General features: G+C 39.6%; 1 protein-coding gene across 1 annotated transcript; it reads left to right on the forward strand.

The window, feature by feature from the left end:
• Window positions 1–3,983: 3,983 nt before the first annotated feature.
• Window positions 3,984–12,927, forward strand: MB (myoglobin). The gene is made up of 3 exons (XM_070947253.1): window positions 3,984–4,188; window positions 6,518–6,740; window positions 12,098–12,927. Exons 1-3 carry the CDS (start codon window positions 4,094–4,096, stop codon window positions 12,242–12,244), a joined length of 465 nt encoding a protein of 154 aa, XP_070803354.1. The 5' UTR covers window positions 3,984–4,093; the 3' UTR covers window positions 12,245–12,927.
• The last annotated feature ends 1,197 nt before the right edge of the window (window positions 12,928–14,124 follow it).

The following is a 14,124-nucleotide window of genomic DNA, read 5'->3' on the forward strand; positions in this document are numbered from 1 at the left end:
CTGATGAATGATTAAAACAGGGAATAGAAGCTGGTTTGTAAAGAGATTCCAGGTTTGCTCAAGCAACAAACAAGCCCATTGTGTCATCTCATTTGTTCTTCCCTGCCCTTCTCAATACAGAACTCTCAAATTCCAATTGGTTAAGAAATACCTAAGGATTGCAGGACTACAGCTCCCAATCAGGGGTGGGTTCTACTTACCTTTACTACCAGTTTGCAATGGGGCTGCGCGCGCTTGCTTGCTTTGCTCATGCACGTGCTCTCTTCTGCGCATGTGCAGAAGCATTTTGGTGACATCGGGGTCGGTGGGCGGGGCCTCCCACCGGTTTTACTACCGGTTCTATAGAACCAGTGCGAACCGGGGGCAACCCATCACTGCTCCCAGTTGCCCCAGCCAGTGTGGCTAATGTAGAGGAATCTTGGGAGTTTGGAGAGCTTCTCTGAGCCACAAATCTCTGGTTATTTTTATTTATATAGTATGTAGTCCCCTTAGGAAAATGCATAGGAATTCTGTAATAAGTAGTGTGGATTTAGCTACACTTATTTGCTTATTTCTAGCCCACTTTTAGAACCTCTAGGGCTCTTTAAGAGGAACATTTTTTTAAGAAAAAGAAGCAAAATTGTTGTCAACCTCAGAAAAGCTTATCCATTTTATTTACCTATTCCCCCAACCCCGCACTAGACAGGGCACCCTTTAAAGGTGATAGACTTCAGCGCTGAATTCAGACAATAGAAAATATGCAGCAGTCCTAATAACTACTGGATACCGGTAATTCATGCAAATAGGTGTCACAGTAGCCCAAAGTCAAAGTTCCTTTGTGCAGGCTGCCCCTGTAATAACAGAAATCTTATCACTTTTATGAATAAGTTCAGAAGGCTTAATGCGGTTAAATCAGAGCAGTAAAAATAGCTACCATTTACTTTTAATTGCTCCCTGTGTGTACCAACCTGGGTGAAGGTCTCCACACCCCCATCTCATTTGACATGCATACAGTTTGCTCATGGGTAATTGAGGTTCAAGGTGATAGCAATTCCGATCCTGTTAATCAAATGTTAATTAGTCCACCTGCCACCTTCTTCTTGTTGACTTTCTGAAAATTGAGACAACTTTGCCCTTCTTAGCCCATAGAAGCAGATGAAAAAAAGATCCATCTCCTTTCATTTCATTACATGGCACAACATTATAATAGAGTCATAAATTATTCCTGAATAATTTTGCAATGAACATGATAAAGCTTCATTTGCTGTTCTTTTCCTTTACAACCACTAGATGGCATTGCTTATGTACAAGAGATCCAAAGCTGGGTGTAGCAGCACTAAAATAATAGTTGATGCATTCTTGTGTTATCAGACAGCATGTTTTTGTCTTCTTTATGGGATAGGGTTGCACGGGATCAGAGGTGGGTTTCAGAAGGTTCTGACCAGTTCTGGAGAACCGGTAGCAGAAATTTTGAGTAGTTCGGAGAACCGGTAGTAAAAATTCTGACTGGACCCACCCCATCTATTCTCTGCCTCCCAAGTCCCAGCTGATTGGGAGGAAATGGGGATTTTTCAGTAACCTTCCCCTGCCACGTGCACCAAGCCACACCCACCAAGCCATGCCACGCCCACTAAGCCACACCCACAGAACCTGTAGTAAAAAATTTTGAAACCTACCACTGCACGGGATATATCACAATGATATTAACTGGGGAGGCTGGTGTTTGAATTCATCTCCTGAAAAACAAACCTTTCAGGAGGGTGGAATTGAGGTTTTCACCCTCAATTTTTTTTTGAGGGTGAAAACCTCAAAAAAAGTTTTTTTTAAAATGATACACTTATCATTTTAAAGTTTTTTTTTTTTAAATGATACACTTATTTTAGTCCTTGGGAATAAAGGCACATAAAAATTTGTTGGTTTGCCACCAGATTTTGGCAATACGCTCTTGCAATGGTGGAGTTCAATTATTCAAATTCCCATAATAGTTGACCCCAATACCAAGTACACATTGAAAAGATTAGTGAAAGAACTGGCATATCATGTACACAGTCTGCTTTTCAACTCCAAGGGGGTTTGACTAGAGGTTATATTGTAAACAATTCTTTGAGGGTACACAATGCCAACAAATAACAAGGCTGTAACGGGAGAGGGATAAAAGTAGATTTTGGCTCTAGAAGCGCGTTAGAGACACGAAACCTCGGAAACATCCAAATATATAGGAGTATCAGGGGTGTCTAAGTGGTCAAAATGTCAAGATGGCAACACTATGGCCTATTAAAATGGGCAAAGCTTCAAACACAGTATTATGGCTGCCATCTTGATTTTTTGATCATACCCTGAAGGCGGGTCTAGGACAACTCACCATCATTGGCTCGCCCCGTTTGCCTCACCCCCTCCTCAATGCAGGGCACCTCACTGTGGGACAACTTCTTTTATTAGTTACATATGTAATAATAATGGGAGAATGCTGGAGGTGAGTGGAACCTCCTCTGCCTCGTCTGCCTCCTCCGCAGCTCAGACTAGGGATGGGTGGGCAATCATGAGAACAAAGGGGGGTGAGGAAGAAGGACTTTTCCCTGACCAGACAAAGAGATCACTTGGGAGAGAGTCACACACTTTTCCATGCACAGAAATTTCTGCCACAGAGTTCAATGGGTATTGGTGGGACTGGGAGGAGATAAGCAGGATCTAGGAGAGAGGAGGAGGAGGAGGAGAAGGAGAAGGAGGTTCTCCTTACATTTGGTATTCTCCTGTGATCATTTGTCCTGCAGTGAGTTGCCCTGGATGAGCCGACAGTGGCAACCCAGCTGCAGCAAGTTGTCCCATTCCGCCTGCAGACAGCTTTGGGATAATTGTCTACTGGTTTTCCATTGTCTTGTTTTAAAAGAGGTAAGATTTGGTGGGTTAGTATGAAAATCAATGTATGTGAGCTAAGCACAAAGCAAAGTACCCTTCACCTCCATGAATGAACACTCACAACAACATCCTGTGGTTTTGAATCCGGTGTAGTTGCCATTTTCAGTTTACTGATTCCACTATCTGCAGTTATTGTAAGTTTTAAATCCCAGTTTCTATAAACCCCAGATAGCAGATTCTCCAAGTCTGAGCAATAAGATAAGCCATGTTAATAAGACATATGTGACAAAAGGTAAGATGAAAACTTTTCGGCTTAATGTGTCTTCTAAACTCTAGGGCAGGGGTCTCCAACCTTGCCAACTTTAAGATTGTGGACTTCAACTCTGGGAGTTGAAGTCCACAAGTCTTAAAGTTGCCAAGGTTGGAGACCCCTGCTCTAGGGCATTGGCTGAAAGTGAATAAGATCAGACATAACTGAGCATAAAACTGAATTGGAGTCTGTTGATTAATATGAGATGGGACCCCTTGATTCTGTCACTCTGAAGGTTAGATTGCACATCTCCTGGAGGTCCAAGATTAACGTGATTTTTAATTTTAATTAAGGGAACCGGGAGAAAGGGTCTGCACATTTTATCAGCCCTGAGAGATGGGAGTATCTAATTGCATTCCCTCCCTAGTCACCTTCCTTCCTTCTGAAGGAACTATTTTCAGCTACTCCTAATGTTTTTTAAAAAATTATCTGTATTTTCCTTCCCCTTATCCACCGTGGTCTACTTAAGAGACAGGTCAGGCTCAGAAAATGGTGGGGCTGAGTATTGTGGAGGGATTCAGTTTATTATGTGTTCCATAGTGCTATTGATCACTGATCTCCATTGCCATGTGTTTTTTGGCTGTCAAAGATAAAATGAAAAATTGGAACGTCTTCTCTGTTCTTGGGTGCTGAATACCAAATTCCTGGCACTGATGCTTGGCAATGTCCTTTCTGTGGGACTTAGGACCTGTGCCAGTCTGATACCAGAGTCAGCAATTATTTCATCTGGGTCTGCCACAATAGCACTGGACTCAAAATAGCTTTCCACTAAGAGGGAGTTTGACCAGAGTGACCTAATGTAGAGTTGTCAAGTGATAGGTGTCAATCTATAGTCAGCTTATTAAACCAACAGGTCTCTCTGTTCAACCTTCACTCAAGGAAGAACCCCCAGGCTGTCTGTATCTCTTTAGCTAAAACACTTTTTATTGTTTTTGCTGTTGTAATATTATGGGGCTCACCGAGCAAGAATGGCAGAAGGTCATGGACATCTGGGACAAAGTGGAACCAGATCTCTCTTTGCACGGACAGGAAGTTATCATCAGGTAAGCAGAAATTAGGAATGGAAATCTGAGCAGCAACATTCCCGAGAAGCTGGCATGGTGGTGCTTTAAGGATCTGCTTCGCATGTGGTTCAGAACTAAACATTACAGAAGAGAAAGAGATGCAAACTTGCTGATAAACTGGAGACTATTTTAATTTTATTGTCCTCAATTTTCATTGACTTCTTTATTAGATAAGCCCTTGGGGGAAAAAAAGGGTTTCCAAAGGAGTTTAATCTGTGGCTGAGTGAATGATTAATAATAATAATAGAAAGGGTAAGTGCTTTTTCTCCTTGCTGATTTAAAATGCTGCCCATCCATCCTTGAGTGGGCATAGAACTATGCTAACATAGTTCTATGCATCTTGTGCCTCTAGAGCCACATCTTATATTGCCGTTTCTTTTGAGTTCCTGCCAAATGGTGCTTGGCTGATTTGTGCATCACTCATTATAGGTAAGATGGGAAAACTAACAAATAAGTAAGAAATGCCCAGTTAACATGATTATTCTCTGGACAATGCAATGAAACAAAAATCAGGGTGCCCCATCTAAAGGAAAATATATATTTCAAAATACTGTTAGCAGAAATTAACAAATGTTAACAATGTTAGGATTATGCTAACAACCGCACCTCCTCTTTTTCCCCAAATAAGACACTAGAACTCTGTTCTGTATCTTCTCCAGTAGTGGGTTTCAATTTCAGCCACTACTGGTTCGCTCGTGGATACGCGCGTGCTTACGCTCACGCAGAAGCTTCTGTGCATGTGGAGAGACAACTGGGTGGGTGGGCAGAGCCTCCTGCCGCCATCACTACCGGTTCGCCCCGGATCGGGCAAACCGGTAGCAACCTACCACTGATCATCTCCATCTGTCGGGAAACCTGGATAGATGTTGGGGGTCAAAAATAAGGAAGGTAGTAAATGATGGGGATGAAAGGAACTTAGGAAACATACAAAATGCTAACAGAGGAAGACTTGGAAAAGAAACGATTGCACTTTGAAACTTGATCACTGATGCACTTTGTGATCAGTTTGGAGTGTGCATGGCCATGATTTTTAATATTTGCAAGGCACACCTCTGCTAAACTGGTCTCACTGTCAGATTCATGAGTAGGTTCATGAAAGAAGATTCATCTTCACACACCATCTTCTGTATAATTTGGAACAGTAGGAGCAGGGCAGATAGGCAATATTTGGGCAATGGCAATGACAGTTGGAGGAAATTGGTAGCAGTGAGGAATAGTACAAAAAAGGTCACTAAAGATAATACCAGGCCTGTGTGTTTTCTACCGTCTGGCTTAAGTAGCAGAAGACAGGGAGAATAGAATAGGATATGGAATATGTTTGTCTTTTCCGTTGATGGATGTATCCCAAATCATCAAACTTATCTGATCTTTCACCAGCTCTAAATTTGGCCATGTCGTTGTACATAGTTGACCCATATCAACATTCCATTAGACTATCAACTTGCTTAGCTGCTTTCCATTTGTTGATTTCTCATTTCCGCCTCTTTCCTGATCTTTGGTCATCCACTGAGCCATAGGAAGTTAATATCTGAAATTTAGATATTTAAATATTATTTGTAAGATGGCTTAGCTACAGTGACAATGCAGCTAACTATCTGCCTAGGAGATCATTGTATCATTTTAATAATAAGAAATACTGGAAAGAGAAAAATAGAAGACAGATACACGAGGCCATGAAAAATTACTAGCATGATACAACATGGTACAATATGTAGGGCACTTTTCCCTAATCTGAGTGATCTCCAGACTTCAATACTTCAATACCCTAAACAATAAACTCTGACTAGAGCATTTTTTTCCAAGTGGCAACAGAGTGTTATGAATACGTATCTATGTAATCTAACATATTTAAGCATGACCACCGCTATTGAGTTTGATAGTCTCAAGCACGCCTAACATTATAGCTTTAATCAAAATTATGTGCAAAATTTCCTTTCTGTTGTGATCCATAATCCTATTGAAATTGCCTTTCGAATCTACGCAGCTGCTCTTTTTTGATGTTTGTTGAAGTCTGAAATGAAAGGTGAGCATTTCTTTTTTTAATACTCAAGGGGTGAGATAGGTTGCAAGAGAGTCACATAACTATGAATGAGTTTCTAAAAATAGAAATCCCACTCTCTAAGGATCCAGTGACAGGGCAACTCATAATTCATCAATTTACTATACCACCTAAGAAACTTATGTAAACAGGGTCTATATGAGTATCTAAAATGAGCTTGTAGGCTTAACTGATATAGGTAGCTACAGGTGACTGAGGACTCAGAATCACTGACTTGCTTCTTCATAAGTTTCTCTATATAATTGACAGGATGTTCCAGAACCACCCTGAGACTCAAGAGCGCTTTGTCAAATTCAAAAATTTAAAGACTCTGGATGAGATGAAGAACTCGGAAGAAGTAAAGAAACATGGAACCACTGTCCTCAGTGCTTTGGGTAAAATTCTGAAACAGAAGGGGTCCCACGAAGCAGAACTGGCACCACTGGCACAGACTCATGCCAACAAGCATAAAATTCCAGTCAAATATTTAGAAGTAAGTACGTACATGGCGATGATGGTGCTGCAGTTATGTATACCCGAAGAGCTAATTATTAAGCAGAAAAAGGAAAGGTTTGTATTCTGAGCATGTGTAGGCCTGCTTACTAAATTTTAGAATGGATATCGGAAGTTTTGGTGAAATAATAAAAGGGCAATTTAGAAGCATAATGTTGACAAAAATACTCTTTCAAGGGAAAAATTATTTATTTTTCATAAGGCGATGACATTACAGTCTGATGGCATCTTTTTGACCTCCTCAAACAAAACAAGCTCCTACTGAGTTAACTACTAAATGGAGCAGCTCCAGAAAATCCCAGTTTAGATTGGGAAGTCCAAGAAGAAGGCAGAGATAAATAGTTTCTGCATCACTGCCATTCAAGAACACTATACGAACATATCTATAAAGTCAATAGGAGTCAAAAAGAACTTTACTTTCTAAAATGTTGAAGGTCCAGGTTTACTGCTAAGACAAAGAATCTGGGCCTTATTTGCAGTTAGAGTTTTTGACGATTGATGCTAGCCCAGCTAAAACAGGGAGTTGGACTAGAACATCTCCAAGGTCCCGTATTCTATGTTCTAAATGCCATAGAAAGAGAAGTAAATATATCAAGCCAGCTGCCACACCATCTAATTTAGAAGTGGCTGCCCATACAATGAAGTCTTGCCCTAGGAAGATAAAATTAATATTGAATTTGTTGAGAAATCATCAGAAATCATCATACTATGCCAGTAGTTATTGCCAAATAAATGCCAACTATGGATTACCCAAGTAGAAACTGGACAATGCAGTCCCTAAAGGAGAATATTTGTAGTTCAGGATTGAATTGAGGGATTCTTGGTGCTCTCTGTGCTTGTCTGTTTTCTTGCAGATGTTTCATTAACCAAACTGAGTAATATTATCAGTGCTAGTCACTACCCTGATGATGTTACATAGTAGGGGTAATACAACGCCTGCAAGAAAACAACCAAGTCAGAAAGCACCAAGGATCCCTCAGTGCAGCCCCTCTTATTTGATTGAATTTGCTATCCTTTGATTAATAAAAGCAAAAATGAAAAAAAAGAGAAAGGAAGGGATACACAGCTGCAGTTTCTAGTAGCTGAAGAGCAGACTAATGTCCATTCTGGTTTAACAGTAGTTCTAATTTGTTGCAGGTTTCATTTGACTAAATCAGCTCAATATACATTATTGAGGGTTCAGTTAGCATGGCATAACGATTACTGTTAAGTATTGGATTATAATCAAGGGGACTTGGGTTCAAGGCCATTATAAACAATAGAAGCTCAATTTTGGAGGGAGAAATAGATTGCCTTTTGCTAGTGGGGAAAAAAACAGGATTTAAATCTAACAAGTGAATAAATAAATATAGGACGATACTAATTGAAAGATGCAGTTCAATAGTGAATATATAAAATAGTTTATCCATGGTTAAATAGTCCAACTTTATATTTCTCCTTTCTGCTTGGCACAGTCTTGACCTTTAAATCATCCCTAAGGCATCACGGGCCTTGATCTTTCGTTACTCTTTGGCATTTAGAAGGCGTCTTCAAAGTTTTCACCAGCTTACTTTGTAAGCCCCAGAAGGAAACATTGTCTGGGATGTCTTGCTGGAGATGTTCCATGTCCTTGATTAGTCTTTTGTATTCCTATTTTGGTAATCTCAATTTTGTTTTCCTTCATGCCTTCAAACCAGGGGTGAAATGCTCCTGGTTTGGACCGGATCGCCCGATCTGGTAGCGATGGAGGTGGGTGGTTCGGAGAACCGGTTGCAAAAATCCCTGCCCCCCACCCAGGCCCAGCTGAGCCGCACAATCATCAGAGGCTTGTTTTTTACTTTTAAAAGCATTTTTTCTACAACCTCTTCGGCCGAAAAAATGCTTTTAAAAGTAAAAAAAAAAAAGCCTCTGACGATCAGGCGGCTCAGCTGGGATCGTCAAAGGCTTTTAAAAGAAAAAAAACCCCTTTTTTTCTTTTAAATGCCTCTGACAATCCAAGCTGAGTTGCCTGATCGGCAGAGACTTTTTTTCTTTTAAATGCCTCTAACGATCAGGCAACTCAGCTGGGATTGTCAGAGCCTTTTGAAAGCATTTTTTTACAACCTCTTCGCCAAAGAGGTTGTAGAAAAAATGGTTTTAAAAGTAAAAAAAAAAAATTGGCCACGCCCACCCAGTCACATTACCCCCCTCACCAAGCCACGCCCACAGAATCAGTAGTAACAAATTTTAGATTTCACCACTGCTTCAAACTCCACGTCAGGTAAACGTTTTTTTTTTAAAAAGTTTTAATCGTTATCTTCTAAAAGTTTATCCATTGAAATCTGTATCCTTTTAGAGACACTAGTTACAGGTAGTACTCGACTTACGACCACTTGAGCCCGGAATTTATGTTGCAAAGTGAGAAATTTGTTAAGTGAATTTTGTTCCATTTTACGACTTTTCTTGCCGCATTTGTGAAGTGCATCACTGCAGTTGTTAAATTAGTAACATGGTTGTTAAGTGAATCTGGCTTCCCAGTTGACTTGGCTTGTCAGAAGGTTGCCAAAGATGGTCATGTGACCCTGGGACACCACAACCGTCATAAATATGAACCCGTTGTCAAGCATTCGTGTGTCAATCATATGACCATGGGAATGCTGCAAAGGTTATAAGTATGAAAACTGGTCATAAGTTACTTTTTTCAGTGACATTGTAACTTTGAATAGTCACTAAACAAATTGTTGTAAATCGAGAACTACCTGGATTATTATTTCAATCAATGTTTGAAATTCCTTAAGATAAGACAATATTATAGTCAACCTATCCATTTTAACTCTTTTCTGTTTGATCATTTAATTCCCTTTAATGTCCATTTGCAAACTTCATCACGCTTCAGTTCCTAATATGGATTTAGTTCCATTTCAGTTGTTTCTAATGGATATATTATTCAATTGTATTCTGTTTTTTTAGAGTCAAAATAACCAAATACCAAATCTCTCTGGTCTTCAAATCCATTTTAAACTTTCTTAAATTAATAACAGGGTTTTTTTTTTTTTTGCTTTTTGCTATATTATTTCTTAAATCCACAGAAGGTAAAACTTACCAAGCGTCAAATTTTCCATTTTGAAGGTCTGCAATATTTATAAAATGGCTAAACTGACATTTCTGAATGTGATTAGGAAGGGAGTTTGGTTGGCTTAGCCTCCTTATGAAAGGCTCTGCCGCTGCTGAGAACAAAGATGTCATCCCTTTGTCATCTCTTTTGGCTCCTGGTGCTTAAACCTGTGGGAGACCGCAGATTTATGTGAGGAGTTGTAATACAGGGCACTCTTGAGCTATCTCCTGATCTCTTGCTCTCTGGAGAGATTTAAAGGACCGGTCTACTTGCCTGCCTTTCGTTCTTCACAGTGGTTGTCTCTGCTAATTCGCAGAAGTGTGAGATGACTCACTTTGGAAGCCCAGCTTCTTGTTTCTTTTCAACAGAATATGTAAAATATTAATATATGTGTAAAACCTAAAATGCACATTTAAAATCACCATAAAACTGCTAAAATGTAGTGAACACTTACTCCTATGTTTCTTTCCCATACGTGGCTATGTAAAACCCAATAGGAAGGTTTGCAATCTTTTGGAAACTTGTTCCAAAAGATAATAAAATATGAAAACCTTTATTTTTATTTTTATTTGACAAGGTTCATCATGTACTTCTTAGCTGCCAGATTAGAAAGAAAGATCAGAGAGAGGAGGAATGTATGGCTCAGGCAGATGATTTATTTTACAAAGCTCACTTAACTTCAAGAATGAAATAAATCACAATTCTAGTTAAGGAGAAAAACGTTGCAGAAGTACTATTTCCTATATTGTTTCCACTACAGAGAAAGGAAGAAGATATAAATCTATTATTCTGCTTGAAAAACATTTTTAAAGTGTTTGAGTACCTGGTACAAATAATAAACAAATTTCTTCTAGCTTTGCAAATTTTCAAATATCCAAGAAGTTCCAAAGAAGCAGGTATAAAGCAGAATGGTTCATGTACGCCAGGGATCTGTGCCTGGACAGCTTTAGAATAAAATTACAGCTCAACTTCAACCCCAGGGTCTGAATAAAGAAATGTTTTAACTAGGGGTGGCATAATAGCAGTATTCCAGTATTTGAGAGATTGCCACAAAGAGGAAGGGGTCACCTTATTTTCCAAAGCACCCAAAGGCAGGACAAGAAACAATGGATGGAAACTAATCAAGGAGAGAAGCAATCTGGAACTAAGGAGAAATGTCCTAACAGTGAGGACAATTAACCAATGGAACAGTTGGTTCCAGAAGTTGTAAGTGCTTCATCACTGGAGGTTTTTAAGAAGAGACTGGACAGTCACTTGTCTGGAATGGAATAGGGTCTTCTGCCTGAGCAGAGGGTTGGACTAGAAGACCTCCAAGGTCCCTTCCACCTCTATTCTGGTTGATTGTTTCAAGCTTCAGTTTACATCAGTGTTTCTCAATCTTAGCAACTTGAAAATGGTGGGCTTCAGTTTCCAGAATTCCCCAGCCAGCTATGATAGTAATGCAAGATACTATATGCTGCCTTAAATATGAATTATGTCACAACTTCTCAACTCAAGAGTAATAATATTATTAGTGCATGTATTAGTCCATTAATTCAATTATGTAATAATACCAAGAGGGTACATTAATTGTCCTGGGGAAAGGATATTCTGTTCTTGGCAACCAAGAGGAGGCTGTGAAGCTGCAATAACGTCACCCTTGATCACAGGGTATGCAGTAGAAAGAAATGCATATTTCTTCATTCTTTCCCATGAAAAAGAAATAACTTTTCCCTTTACTAGTGGCCCTGGACAGCAGTAATATGGATGGCTATTGATCATTGAAGCAAAGCCTTCCAATCTACTGAACCTCTTTAGAGATCATTTCATTCAACCACAAAGAATGCATGAGGTTACAATATGCATCTCTTCAGTTGTCAGTTGACTACAATTCCCAGCATCTTTCATATCTGTTGGGAATTGTAGTTTAGCACATCCTTCACTCTGATAGCCAAGAGTAAAAGAGCTGTAATGCTGCAATATCTAGAGAACCTTGTACCTCTGTCCCACCAGTAGAGATATGGATGAGCCAACCTTTGACTTACCTTAGGTCTGAGACACTTACATGTTAAGAGAAAAATGTTAAATATATATTATTTACCGGTATATTTTCTCGTTTCTTGTCCTGACCAAAGTTAATGTAAAACTATCATTTTTGCTGCTTTAATGTTTGACATTTATTTGACATTTTTAGCACGCTCTCACTTTCTGTCTCTTCCCCCCCAACCCTTTTTTCTTATCCCTGCCCTTATTTCTCTATGCCACCATCAATTCTTCTTATATAGTTTATTTCTGAAATCATCATTGGTGTCATTGCTGAAAAACATTCTGCAGAATTTGGGGCTGATGGTCAAGAGGCAATGAGGAAAGCCTTGGAGCTGTTCCGGAATGATATGGCCAGCAAATACAAGGAACTTGGATTCCAGGGCTAGTAAGGAAAGAAGATGTCACCATCGAGAAGACTTAGTGTGTGGTCAGTTTAGGAGAATATTTTCATGTCAGCACAGGAAAATAGCTTGAATAAATTGAATAGTGTTAATGCTACACTTGAAGGTGGTAAGCAAGGTATGTTGTTCAAAATCTCTAACATCTGCTAAGGCCATTTTGGCTGAGACATAAGGGAATAAAACCAATACATTTGTAGGATATCTAATAAGATCAAGAGGGAGGTTTAACGAGCTAGAAAGATGGAGGTGATAAAACTGGATATGTTTTTTTAGTTCAGTGGAATGGTCCTCAAATTCACCACCTACAACCAGGTTCTGATGACAGACAAATAGGGAGGGAAAATTGGGGAGCAGATGCCATGAGTCACTGATTTAAATGAGATCTGCCTTGGGATGGATAATCATCTGCTCCACTGTTCTGTATGTAATTAATGGAATTAAAATTGTATTAAATTTTAATTAAAAGTTGCCCACTTTTCTATGAGTATGATTCTGATACTGCTTAAAGATGAAACACATCCCTTTGTCTAAAAACAATTTTATGCTGCTGCTGCCACTTTAAGTGTGATGGAAAGCTTGCCAACTTCATGTGTGGCTTGGGTTATCAACTGCGGATGCTTTTGATCTTCAGCACTTCTTAATAAAATATTAATTATGTGTAATAAAAACAGCTGCATGTACTCTTTACATATTGCCTAGTTCACGACTGGCTCTATGATGATATATTAGTATTCAGAAACAGGAAAAGTGAAAAAGTTATTCAGGAAGGTGAATGAAGATAAGGTTTCTAGTTCATGACTGGAATATAGCATAACTTGCTATTTAAATTGACTTGAATGGAAAGTCCTACCTGATTATTGCTCTGTATATTGTACAAGATTTTCCTCTCACCAGTACAAGCGAAGGGGCGGAGGGTAGGGGTGGGAAGACATATAAGTATTTCTACTGGCTAGGGCCAAGGTAAAACTACAAAAAATCAAAAGCTAGGAAATCCATAAATCAATGACTTTCAAATTGTGGTTTATGGAGTCTGTAGAAGTGATCCATCAAATGACCCATAACATAACTTCATAACATAACTTCATTTTCAACCACAACATTACACGAGCGCACAATAGATACAAACATATGGTAAACCGCTCCAAACTTGATTGCAGAAAATATGACTTCAGCAACAGAGTGGTCAATGCCTGGAATGCACTACCTGACTGTGGTTTCATCCCCAAACCCCCACAAACAGCTGATGTTGGGGCTTCCGCCTGCAGGGAACCAGTCCTTGGCGTGGATGACGAGCCGAGTGAAACAAACTCTGAATTGTAATATCGACTAGCTGGGGATGTGAGCGGAACTCGTGATAGGGGTGGAGCTGCAGGGTGGAGTCACGGGGTGGAAGCAGGAGGCTTAAAATGGCAGTGGGGAGCATTGCGCGATAGTGCTGACAATACTTCACTTTGCATGGGTGATTGTCGGATTGTGCCGGAGCGCAAGATAAAGAATTCTGTACACCGAAGACCTTAGTTGTTTGGAGTCTTATTTCACTGAGCCATTCCAGAAGCTGACACATACATTAAAATGAAATTTCATTGCATACAGCTCTCAAAGGGTCACCACCTCCAATAGACATTACATAAACATGACAAAATAAATAAATAAATACAAAATTATGCATATACCCACATATATTATATGACACGGAGAAACAACACAGTCTAGTTCAGATGTATACATGTACATGGCAAGAAAAATGAATCTTGCAAGTTTACCAGACAGATAGCATAGGGAACAAAGCTGGTACAGAACCTGGTAGTCTTGCTAGAAATACTTTGAAACCTCCTCTCAGAGGGGAGCAACCAAAACACACCGTG

The sequence above is a fragment of the Pituophis catenifer genome, unplaced genomic scaffold (assembly GCF_029215685.1).
Source record: "Pituophis catenifer annectens isolate HBS135680 unplaced genomic scaffold, rPitCat1.0.hap2 SCAF_7, whole genome shotgun sequence".
Lineage (NCBI taxonomy): Eukaryota > Metazoa > Chordata > Lepidosauria > Squamata > Colubridae > Pituophis > Pituophis catenifer.